This window comes from Hyaena hyaena, unplaced genomic scaffold (assembly GCF_003009895.1).
Source record: "Hyaena hyaena isolate Hyena2069 unplaced genomic scaffold, ASM300989v1 scaffold_1659, whole genome shotgun sequence".
NCBI lineage: Eukaryota > Metazoa > Chordata > Mammalia > Carnivora > Hyaenidae > Hyaena > Hyaena hyaena.
Window position 1 is genome coordinate 193,374 of NW_024082286.1, and position 16,309 is coordinate 209,682.

General features: G+C 41.1%; 2 protein-coding genes across 2 annotated transcripts; both read right to left on the reverse strand.

Annotated features, from left to right (window-relative positions):
• Positions 1 to 2,731: 2,731 nt before the first annotated feature.
• LOC120226309 (olfactory receptor 52M1-like) lies at positions 2,732 to 3,709 on the reverse strand. The gene has a single exon (XM_039224500.1). It carries the CDS (start codon positions 3,707 to 3,709, stop codon positions 2,732 to 2,734), a length of 978 nt encoding a protein of 325 aa, XP_039080431.1.
• Positions 3,710 to 13,713: 10,004 nt separating this feature from the next.
• LOC120226316 (olfactory receptor 52M1-like) lies at positions 13,714 to 14,691 on the reverse strand. Its single transcript, XM_039224508.1, has one exon. It carries the CDS (start codon positions 14,689 to 14,691, stop codon positions 13,714 to 13,716), a length of 978 nt encoding a protein of 325 aa, XP_039080439.1.
• Positions 14,692 to 16,309: the final 1,618 nt, after the last annotated feature.

The following is a 16,309-nucleotide window of genomic DNA, read 5'->3' on the forward strand; positions in this document are numbered from 1 at the left end:
CTCATAGTTTATGAGAAAATTATTTATTTATAAGACCATTATATGATCATTTGCATAATTATCTATAATTTGTTTTGAGGGACTTAGAATATCTCAAGGCAAAAGTTCCTCAGTGAAGATAAAGAAAATGAAGAGGACTTGGCATTAATTTAGCCTCCAAAGGCCCGACAGCCAGAGAGTGATTTAAGCTTGACCAGGATATCAATGATATGAACAGTGTTATAATTTTTGCATGACTAGGAACAATTCTATAGGTGTGAAGCATAAACTAGTCAGTCATATTCGTCATGTAACAGCACTGCAACTGATATTAAGGGTTTACTTGCTGCAAGTTAATGCACTCCTTGTGTGCTGACGTAGTCCTTTGGTCTATAGCAGAACTAATTGATTTTCCTTGACAATTGCAGACAATTGCAGACCACTAGCCTTACTCCCAGTTGGGAGTAAAGGATCAGAAATTTCCCACAAGATAAGGCCTAATTATATTCGAAAAAGCAGCCAGGAATGCCAGCAGGGTCTATTTACCATCATGTCTGCATACAATTAAGTACCTGGGCACCTGCTTCTCCTGCACATAATGTTGTCCCTTCACCCCCTGACCTTTCCCATGACTTCCTTTAAAGCCCTCTAGTTATACCTGGATAGGAAAGACAGTCTGAAACATTAGTCCACCATCTTCCCAGGTTGTTTGCTTCTGAAGTAAAGCAAACCTTCCTCTCCCACCATCACTTATCTCTCCAGCATTGATTTTCCAAGCATCAGGCAGGTGAACCTGAGTTCAGAACCAGTTCTCTGTCTGGTAACATCATCTGTCATGTTTCCAGGAAGACCACAGGAGAGAAATCAAGGTCATGCTACAGTGAATACTATCGACCATAGGATTAATAACACTTGTGAAGAAGGAGAAAAAGCCCAGTGAGAAAAAATAGAGTCAGGCTTCCTTTCCGTGCCTTCTCTGATTTTCAGTTCCCTAAGTTTTCACAGAACCAGATGCTGCTGCCAATGTTCCCAGCACGTTTTCCCAAGATGTGTTGTGTTCTGACCTTAATACATTTTTAACCCATAATTTCAGCAAAACAAAAAACCAAAATAAGGCTTCTTATGTTTACAGAATATCTCACCAAACCAAAAGGAAAAACTATTTCCAATATGTGGATTCCCTCCTGTATCTCATCCATTCAAATCAGATTAAAAGAAAATCACTCTCAGATCTCAGCAGAAACTAAGCCTCCTGTTACGACAAGTCTTCAGGCTAATGAGTGCCCCAGGCCCTTTCACTGCGGACATGTATTAGTCATTTAGAATACTAATCATAAGACACTGTGCTGAATGGTTTTGGTTTGGTTTGAATTGTGTCTAATTTGGTAGAAGATTAACTCTCTGAGCGTGGCCCTCCTTCCAGACAGGGAGGGCTCTTCCTCAATCCTCTTGCTCCTGTTTCTTCCATAGAAAAGGCACTTCCTAGTCAGTCCTCATTTTCTTTTCCTCTGAAGGTTGTGCCCTTTATTTCAAGTTCTGAAATGTCCTGGCCCTTTTTATCGAACTGTTTAGCATACTGGAAACATTTGTTATTATTTCTTATAGCAGGCACAAGACTCTGGAGAAGTTTCATTTCTTTCCCTCCCTTTAAACTATTTTAAGAGTTTACTTAAATAATGGCCATGTGGCTTTAACTGTAGGCATCTTTTTTTTTACTGAATTCTGCCTCATATATTAGTTGTACAGTATGATGAACAACACTAAAATCTTTCCATTTTCAAGATTCATGCAACTTATAATATTCGCTATTATGCCTATAAGAACTGTCTAGAACAAGAAACAATATCCTTTGAATTTAATGAATTCCCACATCTGGGCACAGGAACTGAACTACACAGCTGCCAGGAGTACTTGTTCAGGACGTCGTCCTGGGCACCAACTGAAATTGCTTACAGAGGTTTGCATTTGAGGCTTCCAGAATAAAATAGATTTTTTTAACTATGACCACTAGCAGAACATCCTCAGAAGTTTTCTTTGTAAGAGAGTTCATTGGGAGGAGCAGGAGAAACTCTGGGAGTTTATACAAGTAAGAAATTAGGTCAAATGCTTATAAACCTTTAAGGTCAGGAGCTTCTCCTTTTTCCTTTTCCTCTCAAAGCTGTCTGAGACTTGCAGATTATGTCTCCTGTGCATATTCCTTAGTTCTATATGGAAGCAGCCCAGTCTCATTACCTGAATGTAAGGTCAACTAGCAGAGAAAATAAAGCAGTGACTTTAATACTAATTTTCTATTCCTTGTCCTTTCTAATTGCCCCCAATTTCCACCTCCAACTTCCACTTAAACATATGAATACAAATGCACACTCACAACCCAATACTCCTGGGCCTTGCATGGCAATGTGGGAGGCATATAATTGTTTGGTTTATCTTATCTACATAGGAAACCATTACATCTTATTTCCCATGAGTTCAGTGTGGGGTGGTTTTCAAAGTCCTCTTACAAACGTGGTCTCATATAGTTTGTCCAATTATCATGTCAAGAATGGAGAAAATATGTCATTATTTTAATTTCATGGGATCATGGCTTTCCTTTGAAATTATGGACAGCAAGGAGGTCTCCTGTGACATAATCTCTCTATCCGAGGATTCTAGCACTTGATCTGCCAATATGACATCTTTCTACCACTAGCCAATTCCCCTAAGAACTGCCTCCACCTAACATTTTTTCCTCATACCCACCAGTGTTGGATAATCAGACAGGTTTCTGACTAAAAGTAATGGTTATAGGCTCCTTCTTCCTGCACCCATATTTGGTCAATTTGTCCCTAAACTCCTTGGTTTTCACTGCATAAATAATAGGATTGAGCATTGGAGGGACAAGGAAGTAGAGGTTTCCAAGAATGGTGTGTACATGGGGTGGAATTCCCCTACCAAAGCGGTGAGTAAGAAAAGAGAACAGAGGAGGAGTGTAATACAGAAGCATGACACAAATGTGTGTGGTGCAGGTGTTGACTGCTTTGTGGTGGGCTTCCTTAGAAGACAGTCGCAGTACAGCCCGGATGATAAGCACATACGATGATGCAATAGCTGAGATGTCCAGCCCGGCAACCAACAAGGCCACCACCAGACCATATATCCTGTTGATCGTGGTGTCCACACACACCATCTTCACCACAGCCATGTGCTCACAGTAGGTGGTGGGAATGACATGATTTACATGAAAGGGCATCTTCTGGAGGAAGACAGGCATGGGCAGAATGAAAAGGATGGCTCTCACTAAACTCACTAGGCCAATGAGCCCAATGCGACTATTGGAAAGGATGGTGGCATAGCGCAGAGGCTCGCAGATGGCCACATAGCGGTCAAAGGCCATGGTCATCAAGATGGCTGACTGCAAGGCAGATATGGAGTGGATGAAGAACATTTGGACCAGACAGCCCACATAGCTGATCTCACTCTGGCCAAACCAGAAGATGCACAGCACCTTGGGAATGGTGGTGGTGGACATGCCCAGGTCTGTGAGGGCCAACATGCAGAGGAGCAGGAACATGGGCTTATGCAGGGAGCGCTCTGTGCAGATGATGAAGATGATGGTGCAGTTCCCAAGGATGGTGATGAAGTACATGGAAGAGAAGGGGATAGAGATCCATCTGTGCTTGTCTTCCATCCCAGGAATGCCTTGGAGAATGAAGAAAGATGGATGACCCAGGGAGGCATTGCAAACAGTCATGGTGATTCTTTGGGGACATACCTGAGAAGCACAGTAAAAACAAACAAACAAACAAACAAACAAACACAACTCCATGAGCCTTAAGTTTCAAAAGACTCAAGGGTATGAAAATGGAAAACAAAAGGTGGAATACGTAGACACTCAAAAATGATTCTGGAATCAGGCTAATATATGTCATGTAGTATAGTACAATGCTATAGTGTTAGAGCTATAATAATGTGGTGTAACCACATTAACATCTGACAAATACATATTTCACTTTGATGTTTCATTAATGATGAACTGAATCATTATTCACACACAAGCCATTGTATTCATCAAAATATATTATGTATAGGTTTGCATGTGTATCCATTTAAAGAATGCAACCTAAAGTCTGTGAGACAAACATGGATAGAAATACCAAGAACTATGACAGAGTATTCAAAACCACTCTCAGTCCACCTAAGATGAAACAGGTCAACAAAAGAGAGCTGTTCAGTGAGGACCAAAAATGAATCAGGTGACAGGGCTCTGGGCATCTGAGGATGGAGCTGTGAAGCCACCTCACCTGGAACCACTTACCAGAATAGGAGGCAGTCAGAGTGTGGGAAGCTGGTCCTGGACACCTTCTTCATGTGTGTGTGTGTGTGAGAGTATGTGCAGAGTATGTGCAGCTGTACGTAGCTATGTACGTAGCTATGTCTACACATACATCTATGGGGCTCCTGGGGAACACACTCTGTGCCCTACATGTCTCCACTTCTCACTCTCGGTACCCACAATCCATGATATGGCCCTTTATCTAACCTAAGGAAAGGTCCCCCTGGGTGCCTAGAATTAGCTCTTTGGTACTCCCTCCTTCCCCCAAGGCATACTCTCAAGGCACCACTGCTATTATGTATAAACTTGACCCTGGAGGTTTCCCTTGATGGAGTCTAACTTCAGGTCCAGAGTTCCCTGAAGGATGGATGGTGTTGGTGAGAGAGTGATGAGAGATTCTTTCTAATCACCAGGCAGACATCTCTGTCCCGTCAGTTTTGGTGTCTTTATTTACAGGTCAAACGATAACATGACATCAGAAGATGGAATTTTTACAATAGATATTTCTCTGTGATAAGACGCTTTGGAAAGTGTACAGAAACAGGTTTTACAGAAGTATTCTTGCAGAACTACCCCAATCACAGTGAGGTTGAGTAAATCTTACAACTAAGAAAATAACAGGCTGTTCTTAGTGAAAAACAGGATAACATATACATTTGTTTAAGTCAATAACACTAAGATTAAGACATAGGTTAAGTTGTATATAGATAGGCTAGGAGTCATTCTGTCTGGCTCACAAGAGGAAGAATGTATTTGATCTGGTTAATAAGTTGGTTGTGCAAATTTTTTATTTGATACTGAATCCATAAACACCATGGGGGCCCTAAATATCTCAGCGTTTGTATTTGGGTTTATGTTTTAACTATTCTTATCCATCCTCATCATAGCTGTCAATGTAGGGGAAGGTGTTTGTGGAATGTAGGACTTAGGAAAGGGACTGCTATACATCATCAATTAGCAAAGGTATAAATATTAACTTATGTTCTGCCTTTATCTGTTCCTTATCTCTAAACTAAGTTCTTTGTCTCCGGGCCAGACTTAATTGTAACTCTTATGTTCTTAACCCCCCTTATATCTATATCTTGGATCTACAAAGCCCATTGGAACAGAGTCTTTTGACAACCATCTACAGTGTTTTTATCTAAAATCTCCTTTGTAGGGGCAGGAATATGCTTTTTCTCTGAGGAATCTGTGTGCGGAATATCGGTCTGATCTGGAATATTGTGAAGCCTGGTCAATAACAGCAGGCTCATTCCCAACATGATCCAGTAGTAGCAGAAGGAGATACCAGTTTTCACGTCTCATGGCAGGAGCTATACAAATGCTGCCATTTTCTCGCTGTGACTGTGTCATCCAGTGAGGCCGGTGTGGCTCCCAGCATTCCCTGAGCTCCCAGAAGATGAGGTTGGTTGACCCTAGCAGTTCTGGGTCTGTTCCAGTCTTTGGCAGTCCTGGAGGAGCCTGAGAAGTCAGAGTGAAGTTAAAGCTTAATCTAGAAGTAGATGAGGGCCTGGCAGCTTGTATCCTAAAGGCTCTCTTTCTTAGGTATGTGTAGGTGTGGGAGGCCAGTAGGGCCTTACTCCATGGTTGGGGTAGTCATGCTCCTGAAGGCATCAGAGCTATATCCCTGTTGTTGGACACCCTGATTAAATGTTGTTAACAGCTTTAGCTCCATCTATACTATTGTCTTCCAGGTTTTGTACTCTAACTTGTTTCCTAGGCCAATGGCTTTACCCTAGACATTCCCCCCAGAGTATTTTGTGCAATCCGCTTCTCACATCACAGCATCCCCTCAGCTCCTGGGCCAAGATGTAGCATATTTCTTTCTCATGAGGTCATAGGAAGAAAATCTGTCCAAAATCATCTGCCACATCCATTGTAGAATGCACAAGACAGAATCAAATGCTCCAAATCATGCGAAGATGGTTCAGAAGTGAGACTCAGAGGGATAGACTCTAAACAGTGATGTCTGTCTGGGGCATCTGGGAGGCTCAATCAGTTAAGCGTTGGATTTCACCCCAGCTCATGATCTTGTTGTTCATGTGTTAGATCCCCACGTTGGGCTCTAAGCTTACAGCTCAGAGCCTAGAGCCTGCTTCAGATTCTGTGTGTGTGTGTATCTCTCTCTGCACCTCCTCCACTCACACTATTTCTTTCTCAAAAATAAATAAACATTAAAAAAGAATTTTTAATTGTGATGTCTAAATGGTAATGCAAGTTCTGCCTCAGGCAGGCCTTGTAGGGAGACTTGGTCAACGTCAGGCGTCAGCAAGAGGGAAACAGTGGCTGAGGGAAGGAGTGGCAGAATGAAGGGCCTGGCCAGTCAATACATCAACAGAAAGGATCATCAACCAAAGCAGGCGAGCACGGAGGTGCCTGCTCAGTCACATCCACACAGCTTCCCCTGCCATAAGCTGTGCTCTAGCACCCTGGTGACGTTATGGGCTCAGTCATTCTTTCCTCACTGTCCCAGCGAGAGCCTGATGGATGATAGTGACAGGGAGCAACCAGAAACAATCCTTTCTTCCTCGCCCTGCTTTCTCACTTTTACATCCAGGGTCCTGTGAATTCCCTGCACAGAACTTCTAAAGAATCTCTTCTTGTAGAGTGCCTTATCAAGTGCTGCCATAGTATTGCACAGAGTCCTCGTCTTCTCAGTCACAACTTTTAAGCTTGCTCTTTGGATAATCACACTACTCATGGAGAATGGTGCTGGTCTGATTTCTTCCAAAATCCTTTATCTTGGTCACTAGCATCAAGTTTGGCATTAGTGGGCAGATTAGAAGCGTCAAATAGATGAATAAGTTAGTGAATTAGCAAACAAAATAATTTCTTTTAAGTATTAACTATGTATCTTAGTTTATGAGCTCTTACATGGTTTTGTTTTCTAGTGTTATAAAAACCAAAAACAGAACTATATTTGAAGGCTATGCCTTCTCCTTCAAATGAATTCATAAATCAGGGCCAGTTCAACCAAATTTCAATTATTCACTTTCCATAGAATCTTGACTAAATAATTTTGAAATTCAACCAGAATAACAAATATCTGAAAATAATAATAACAAAGGGGCCATTGTCCTACTAGATAATAAAGTATATCATAAGATGGTTGTACTTTAAATAATATAGGGTACAGGCACCATACCATAAATAAGGTATGGTACAGGAATAAGCAGATTATTTTAGCAGAGTAGCATCAATACAAATGCCTAAGTACATATGCCATATGTTATATAATAAAGATAAGATTTTCAAATAGTGGAGAAAAGATAGATTATAAATAATATAATTATATAGAAATAAATCTGTATATTTCATATAACTCATGATGTTTTCATGTCTGTCAATGATAATACAGGTTACTCTTATTTTAATCTGTTAGAAACACAAAGGTTATATAGAATAATATAGGATGTATTCATATATTCACAATGTAGTTTAAGAAATGTTACATGGCACAAAAACAGACACCCAGATCAATGGAACAGAATAGAAAAACCAGAAATAGAACCATAAACATATGGCCAACCAATCTTTGACAAAGCAAGAAAGAATATCCAATGGAAAAAAGTCTCTTCAGCAAATGGTGCTGGGAACACTGGACAGCAACATGCAGAATAATGAACCTCAACCACTTTCTTCCATCATCCCCAAAAATAAACTGAAAATGGATAAAAGGCCTAAACATAAGACAAGAAACCATCAAAATCCTCAAGGAGAAAGCAGGCAAAAATCTCTATGACCTCGGCTGCAGCAACTTCTTACTCAACACGTCTCTGGAGGCAAGGGAAACAAAAGCAAAAATGAACTATTGGGACCTCGTCAACATAAAAAGCTTCTGCACAGCGAAGGAAACAATCAGCAAAAGTAAAAGGCAACTGATGGAATGGGAGAAGATATTTGCAAATGACATGTGAGATAAAGGGTTAATATCCAAAATCAATAAGGAACTTATCAAATTTAACCCCTCAAAAATCAAATAATCCAGTGAAGAAATGGGCAAAAGACATGAATAAACACTTCTCCAAAGCAGACATCCAGATGGCCAGCTGACACATGAAAAGATGCTCAACATCAGGGAAATACAAATCACAACAACGAGAAATCACCTCATACCTGTCAGAATGGCTATCATTAACAACTCAGGCAACAACAGATGTTGGCAAGGATGTGGAGAAAGAGGATCTCTTCTGCACTGTTGGTGCAGCCACTCTGGAAATCAGTATGGAGGTTCTTCAAGAAACTAAAAGTAGAACTACCCTATGATCCAGCAATTGCACTACCAAGTATTTACCCAAAAGATACAAAATTACAAATTTGAAGGGATATAAGCACCCCAGTGTTTATAGTAGCCTTACCAACAATAGCCAGTGTGTGTGTGTGTGTGTGTGTGTGTGTGTATGTGTGTATCAAATCTGTAACTTCTTCCATAGAACTATAGGATATAAACACTGAGACCTTCCGGGGGCCTGGGTGGCTCAGTAGTTGAAGTGTCCAACTTTGGCTCAAGTCATGATCTCATGGTTCGTGAGTTTGCATCGGGCTCTGTGCTGACAGCCGGCTCAGTGCCTGGAGCCTGTTTCAGATTCTGTATCTTCCTCTCTCTCTGACCCTCCCCTGCTCACGCTGCCTCTCTCTCTCTCTCTCTCTCTCTCTCAGAAATAAATAAAACATTAAAAAAATTTTAAACACTGAGAACTTCCTAATAATCCCTAAAACAGTAACAGCACTATTTTTTTTTTTTTGCATCGAGCTTTATTAGCTTAAACAAACAAACAAGCAAGCAATGTCCATCAAAAGCTGAAGTACTGACAACTGGAAACAAGGCCCTCACATATTCAAGGTATCAGTCTTTCACGTTTATGTGTATATACAGATATACATATATATGTGTGTGTGTGTGCTCTTGCATATATATAAATGTATAAATCTCTCTCTCTGTCAACTTATATATATACAGACATCATTGCCACAGAATCGAGTAGTGACATGTTTTATACAATTACTGACATGTAAGACTCCAAGACCCAAAAATATGATATTTTAAAAACAATAAGGCAAAATGCAACAAGAGACACTTAGCAAATAAATATCTTTGGTTTGCTAATGTGAAGTCAATAAAGCTAAGAGTTTGTGAAGATGCTAGCCTATTCTCAGGTGTATTGATCTATTACAATAGCCACATGACTAACGTTTGAAGAACAGAACTTCAAAGCAGTGGTACTTTAAGTAGAGACAGAAAAGAACACACCACAAAACCCATTGTAAACTGATAGTAGGTGTGTTTGGGAAAAGCATAATCAACCTCATAGTATAGAATTTTGTATCACACAAGCAGAAATAAGCTATTTAAAAATACAAACTACTTAAGCTCACAAAGCCACATTTGACACTACAGATGAGAATAAAAGAATACCACCAAGTTTCTCCCAATGACCTCTCTTCTGCACACATGGAAGACACTCAGAAGAGGGTTGTAGTGGTGCTTCTATGAAAATGGAGCATGAGCTCAATATGGGATGCATTCACAACTGAAGGAAAATGTAGAAAGTACTTTAGGAAAACGAGCCCTGTAGTGAGAGAGGAAACATGGTCTCTCCCAGACCTCCAAGACAGTGACTGGGGACATAGTGAGCGAAGGGAGGGGGCACTGCCAGCTTCATTTGCCTTTATTTTTTCATTTTTCCTCAGTCTGTTTTGCTACATTTGTGTTGGAGAAGACTGCACATGGGGAAGAAAGTGTGATTTACCAAAGAAATAAAGGAGAAACATCCAGGACTGAATGAGTCAAAAAAAGAAAATATGGAGAGTCTAGGTGGCTTGGTTGGTTGAGCATCTCTTTTTTTTTTTTTTTTAATGTTTTATTTATTGCTAGGAGAGAGAGAGACAGCGTGAGCAGGGGAGGGTCAGAGAGAGAGGGAGTCACAGACTGAAACAGGCTCCAGGCTCTGAGGTGGCAGTCAGCACAGAGACCGACGCGGGGCTCGAACCGACGAACCGCGAGGTCATGACCTACATGACCTAAGCGAAAGTCGGACGCTTAACCGACTAAGCCACCCAGGCGCCCCGAGCATCTAACTCTTAGTCTAGGTTCAGGTCATGATCTCATGGTTGGTTGGTTCGAGCCTTGTGACAGCCTCTGTGCTGAGAGTGTAGAGCCTTCTTGGGATTCTGTCTCCCTCTCTCTCTCTGCCCCTCCCCTGCTTGTTTCCTCTCTCTCTCTCTCTCTCTCAAAATAACAAATAAATAAACCTAATAATAATAATAATAATAAAATTTTTAAAAAAGAAAAAGAAAATGCCCTTGATCCATGTCAAGAAGTAGGAAGATAATTCACAACTGGCAACAGGGAGAAATTAAGAAAAAAAATTGCTGGAAGTAAAATATCAAAGCTAAGTAAATGTCTAGGAATATGGACAGGAGTGTCCCAATTGTGAGAGTGGGAACTATAACCACATGCTTGTTTATATGCATTGATATTTTAAATAGATAAGACAATTATGAGTACACATAACACATGTTTAAGAGGTTGACTTCAGGGACTGGGATCACGTAGAAGTAGAAAAACGATTTTACATCCCTTTGTGTATCCTACAGCATTTGATTGCTTTTCCAAGTGCATGTATTATTTTAACAGCAACAACAGAAAATACAATACCAAACATAAATAATATTCTCATCCACTTCTGTGTGAAAAAGAAAACTCAGAGAAAAATAAGGATTGAGGAGAACCATGTACATCTCTAGGAGCTCTTTTAAATATATTTAAGGAATATTTTTATTTTCTTATTCATTTCTAAGTTATTTTAATTCCATTTAGTTAACATACATTTGAGAATACTTTTAGACAATATCTGCTAAGGTTGCCTGAGTTAGCTATAATTGTGGATATTGAATTATCATAATAAAGATAGATGATTTTGTTTCTAAAAATTAGAAAATTAAAATAATAATTCTGTTGGATGGGCTCAAGAAGTGAGCCTGTTAATCTCAAATCCACAGCCTACTGTGAGGCCTTGGTCATGCAGACTGTTTCAGCAGGTAATCCCCACGCCACTTCCTAACATGCTGGGTCACACTTTTGATTTAGCCTCTGGTGCTATGACCAGTTCCATGCAGGTGTAATCGGGGAGTGGACATCAGGTCACACCCAGTAGCTGGAGCTCTTTGCCATGGGCTTCCCCAACTCCATGGCATGGGACACCCAGCCACTGGTTCTGCTGTTGTAGGTACACAACCCAGAAGCAGAGGGGTTGAGGAGAGGAGCCCCACAGGAGCCATAGGGCAGAATCTTCTCTCTCAGGGAGAGTAATTCTGAAATGCATTTCCTAAGACTCTTTAATGGGTCCCCACAGGATGGAGAGCAGTCTCCACTAACCCTGTACAACTGGATGAAAAATCCCTGTACTGTCTTTTCTTCTTTCTTGGTTTCACTCCACCCATTTGGCACACCCACTCCCTGTGATCATGTTCCTAAATAAACTCCAATATGCAAGCTTTGTCATAGGCCCTGCTTTCTGGGGGCACCCGGGTTACCTTTCCCAAGCTTAAAATTCTCCTGCCCTAACACCTGGGACTCCACTCAGAGGTGTTGCATCCCTCATAGTTTCTGAGAAAGACTTTATTTATAAAATCATTATAAATCATTTATACAAATATTTATAATTTATTTATTTGACAGGACATCTCACACCTCAAGTTCTCCAAAACTTGAGATAAGGATAGTTAAGTGATAAGGATAGTTAAGCCTTTATTCAAATTCCAAATGCCTGATAGAAAGAAGAAAGTGCTTGATACTTGACTAAAATATCAAACATATAAATGTTTTTCTAAGTTTTTCATGACTAGGTATCATTCTATAGAGGTGAAAGAAAACTAGGCAGTTAACATGTGTGTCCTCTGTCACATTTACAGCAAGTCCACAAGAGAGAAATCAAGGTCATCCTGCAGTAAAAACAATCAACCATAAATTAATACACTTGTGAAGATGGAAAAAAACCAGTGAGAAAGGCAGACAGTCAGGCATCCTTCTGGCGGCTTCTCTGACTTCCAGTTCCTCAAATTTTCCCAGAATCAGCTGCTGTTGCCAGTGTCCCCAGCACATTCTCCCAAGATGTCTTGTGTTAAGACATTAGTAAGTTTTAGCCTATTATTTCATTAAAAAAAAAGACTTCTCAGGGCACCTGTGTGGCTCAGTTGGCTAAGCAGCCAATTCTTGGTTTTGACTCGGGTCATGATCTCACAGTTCGTGAGATGGAGCTCCTTATCAAGCTATGTGCTGACAGCGTGGAGCCTGCTTGGGATTCTCTCTCTCTCTCTCTCTCTCTCTCTCTCTCAAAATAAATAAACTTAAAAAAAGATTTCTCATGTTTACAAAATATCTCACCAAAATACAAAAGTATATTTACAGCATGTGGACTCCCTCCTGTACCTCACATCCATTCAAATCAGATTAAAGAAAATCACTCTCAAAAAAAAGAAAGAAAGAAAGAGAGAAAGAAGAAAGAAAGAAAGAAAGAAAGAAAGAAAGAAAGAAAGAAAGAAAGAAAGAAAGAAAGAAAGAAAGAAAGAAAGGAAGAAAGGAAGAAAGGAAGAAAGAAAATCACTCTCAGAGCTCAGCAAAAAAATAACCCTCCTGTTACCACAACTCCTCAGGCTAATGGATGTCTCAGACCTGTTCACTCTCTGCTACTTATTTGTCATTTAGAATACTAATCAAAAGACACTGTGCTGAGTGGTTTTGGTTTGGTTTGAATTGTGTTTACATTTGGTGGAGGATTAACTCTCTGAGCATGGCCCTCCTTCCGGACAGGCAGGACTCTTCCTCAATCCTACTGTCCTGTTTCTTCTATTCATAGAAAAGGCACTTCCTAGTCAATCCTCATTTTCTTTTCTCCTGAAGGCTGTGCCCTTTCAAGTTTGAAATGTTCTAGCCCTTGTAATGGAACATATTGGAAACATTTGTTATTATTTCTATAGCAGGCACAACACTCTGGAGAAGTTTAATTTCTTTCCCTCCTGTTAAACTATTGTAAGAGTCTCACATACATAGTGGCCTGTGGTTTTAACTATAGGCATCATTTTTACCGAATCTGCCTCATATATTAGTTGTACAATATAATATTAGTTGTACATATATTAGTCTTACAATATAATGAACAACACTAGAATCTTTCCAGTTTCAAGTTTCATGCAACTTATAATATTCACCATTATATCTACAATAACTGTCTAGAGTAAGAAACAATATCATCTGAATTTAATGAATTCCCACATCTCGTCACAAGACCTGAGCTCCAAAGCTGCCAGGAGTACCTGTTCAGGACGTTGTCCTGGGCACCCACAGAAATTGCCTTACAGAGCTCTGTATTCAAAGGTATCCAGTATAAAACAGATTTTTTAACTAACCAGTAGCAGGATTCTCAGAAGCTTTTCTGACTAAAAGTAATGGTTATAGGCTCCTTCTTCCTGCACCCATATTTGGTCAATTTGTCCCTAAACTCCTTGGTTTTCACTGCATAAATAATAGGGTTGAGCATTGGAGGGACAAGGAAGTAGAGGTTTCCAAGAATGGTGTGTACATGGGGTGGAATTCCCCTACCAAAGCGGTGAGTAAGAAAAGAGAACAGAGGAGGAGTGTAATACAGAAGCATGACACAAATGTGTGTGGTGCAGGTGTTGACTGCTTTGTGGTGGGCTTCCTTAGAAGACAGTCGCAGTACAGCCCGGATGATAAGCACATACGATGATGCAATAGCTGAGATGTCCAGCCCGGCAACCAACAAGGCCACCACCAGACCATATATCCTGTTGATCGTGGTGTCCACACACACCATCTTCACCACAGCCATGTGCTCACAGTAGGTGGTGGGAATGACATGATTTACATGAAAGGGCATCTTCTGGAGGAAGACAGGCATGGGCAGAATGAAAAGGATGGCTCTCACTAAACTCACTAGGCCAATGAGCCCAATGCGACTATTGGAAAGGATGGTGGCATAGCGCAGAGGCTCGCAGATGGCCACATAGCGGTCAAAGGCCATGGTCATCAAGATGGCTGACTGCAAGGCAGATATGGAGTGGATGAAGAACATTTGGACCAGACAGCCCACATAGCTGATCTCACTCTGGCCAAACCAGAAGATGCACAGCACCTTGGGAATGGTGGTGGTGGACATGCCCAGGTCTGTGAGGGCCAACATGCAGAGGAGCAGGAACATGGGCTTATGCAGGGAGCGCTCTGTGCAGATGATGAAGATGATGGTGCAGTTCCCAAGGATGGTGATGAAGTACATGGAAGAGAAGGGGATAGAGATCCATCTGTGCTTGTCTTCCATCCCAGGAATGCCTTGGAGAATGAAGAAAGATGGATGACCCAGGGAGGCATTGCAAACAGTCATGGTGATTCTTTGGGGACATACCTGAGAAGCACAGTAAAAACAAACAAACAAACAAACAAACAAACACAACTCCATGAGCCTTAAGTTTCAAAAGACTCAAGGGTATGAAAATGGAAAACAAAAGGTGGAATACGTAGACACTCAAAAATGATTCTGGAATCAGGCTAATATATGTCATGTAGTATAGTACAATGCTATAGTGTTAGAGCTATAATAATGTGGTGTAACCACATTAACATCTGACAAATACATATTTCACTTTGATGTTTCATTAATGATGAACTGAATCATTATTCACACACAAGCCATTGTATTCATCAAAATATATTATGTATAGGTTTGCATGTGTATCCATTTAAAGAATGCAACCTAAAGTCTGTGAGACAAACATGGATAGAAATACCAAGAACTATGACAGAGTATTCAAAACCACTCTCAGTCCACCTAAGATGAAACAGGTCAACAAAAGAGAGCTGTTCAGTGAGGACCAAAAATGAATCAGGTGACAGGGCTCTGGGCATCTGAGGATGGAGCTGTGAAGCCACCTCACCTGGAACCACTTACCAGAATAGGAGGCAGTCAGAGTGTGGGAAGCTGGTCCTGGACACCTTCTTCATGTGTGTGTGTGTGTGAGAGTATGTGCAGAGTATGTGCAGCTGTACGTAGCTATGTACGTAGCTATGTCTACACATACATCTATGGGGCTCCTGGGGAACACACTCTGTGCCCTACATGTCTCCACTTCTCACTCTCGGTACCCACAATCCATGATATGGCCCTTTATCTAACCTAAGGAAAGGTCCCCCTGGGTGCCTAGAATTAGCTCTTTGGTACTCCCTCCTTCCCCCAAGGCATACTCTCAAGGCACCACTGCTATTATGTATAAACTTGACCCTGGAGGTTTCCCTAAGCTCCCAGGAGATGAGGCTGGTTGACCCTAGCAGTCTGAGCATGTCCAGTCTTTGGCAGTCCTGGAGGAGCCTGAGAAGAGAGGATGAAGTTATAGCTGAATCTGGAATTAGATGAGAGCCTAGTCGCTTGTATCCCAAAGGCTCTCTTTTCCAGATACATGTAAGTGTGGGAGCCTGATAGGACTTTACTCCCTGGCTGGGGTAGTCATGTTCCTAAAGACATCAGAGGCACGGCTCCTGTTGTTGGACACCCTGATTAAGTCATGTTAGTAGCCCTAGCTCCATTCATCCTTATGTCTTTCAGGCTTTTTACTCTAACTTGTTTCCTAGGCCAATGTTTTATACTAGACGTCCCCCCCAGGGTATTTTGTGCAATCCCATTTCTCATATCCTAGCATCCCCTCAACTTCTAGGCCAAGATGTAGCATATTTCTTTTTCAAGAGGTCAGAGGAAGAAAATTTGTCCAAAATCATCTACTACATCCATTGCAGAACGCACAAGACAGAACCAAACACTCTCAAAGTCATGAAAGAGTTCAGCAGTGAGCTTCAGAGGGCTGGATTCTAAATTGTGATGTCTAAATGGTAGTGCAAGTTCTGCCTCAGGCAGGCCTTGTAGAGAGACTTGGTCAACGTCAGGCGTCAGCAAGAGGGAAACAGTGGCTGAGGGAAGGAGTGGCAGAATGAAGGGCCTGGCCAGTCAATAC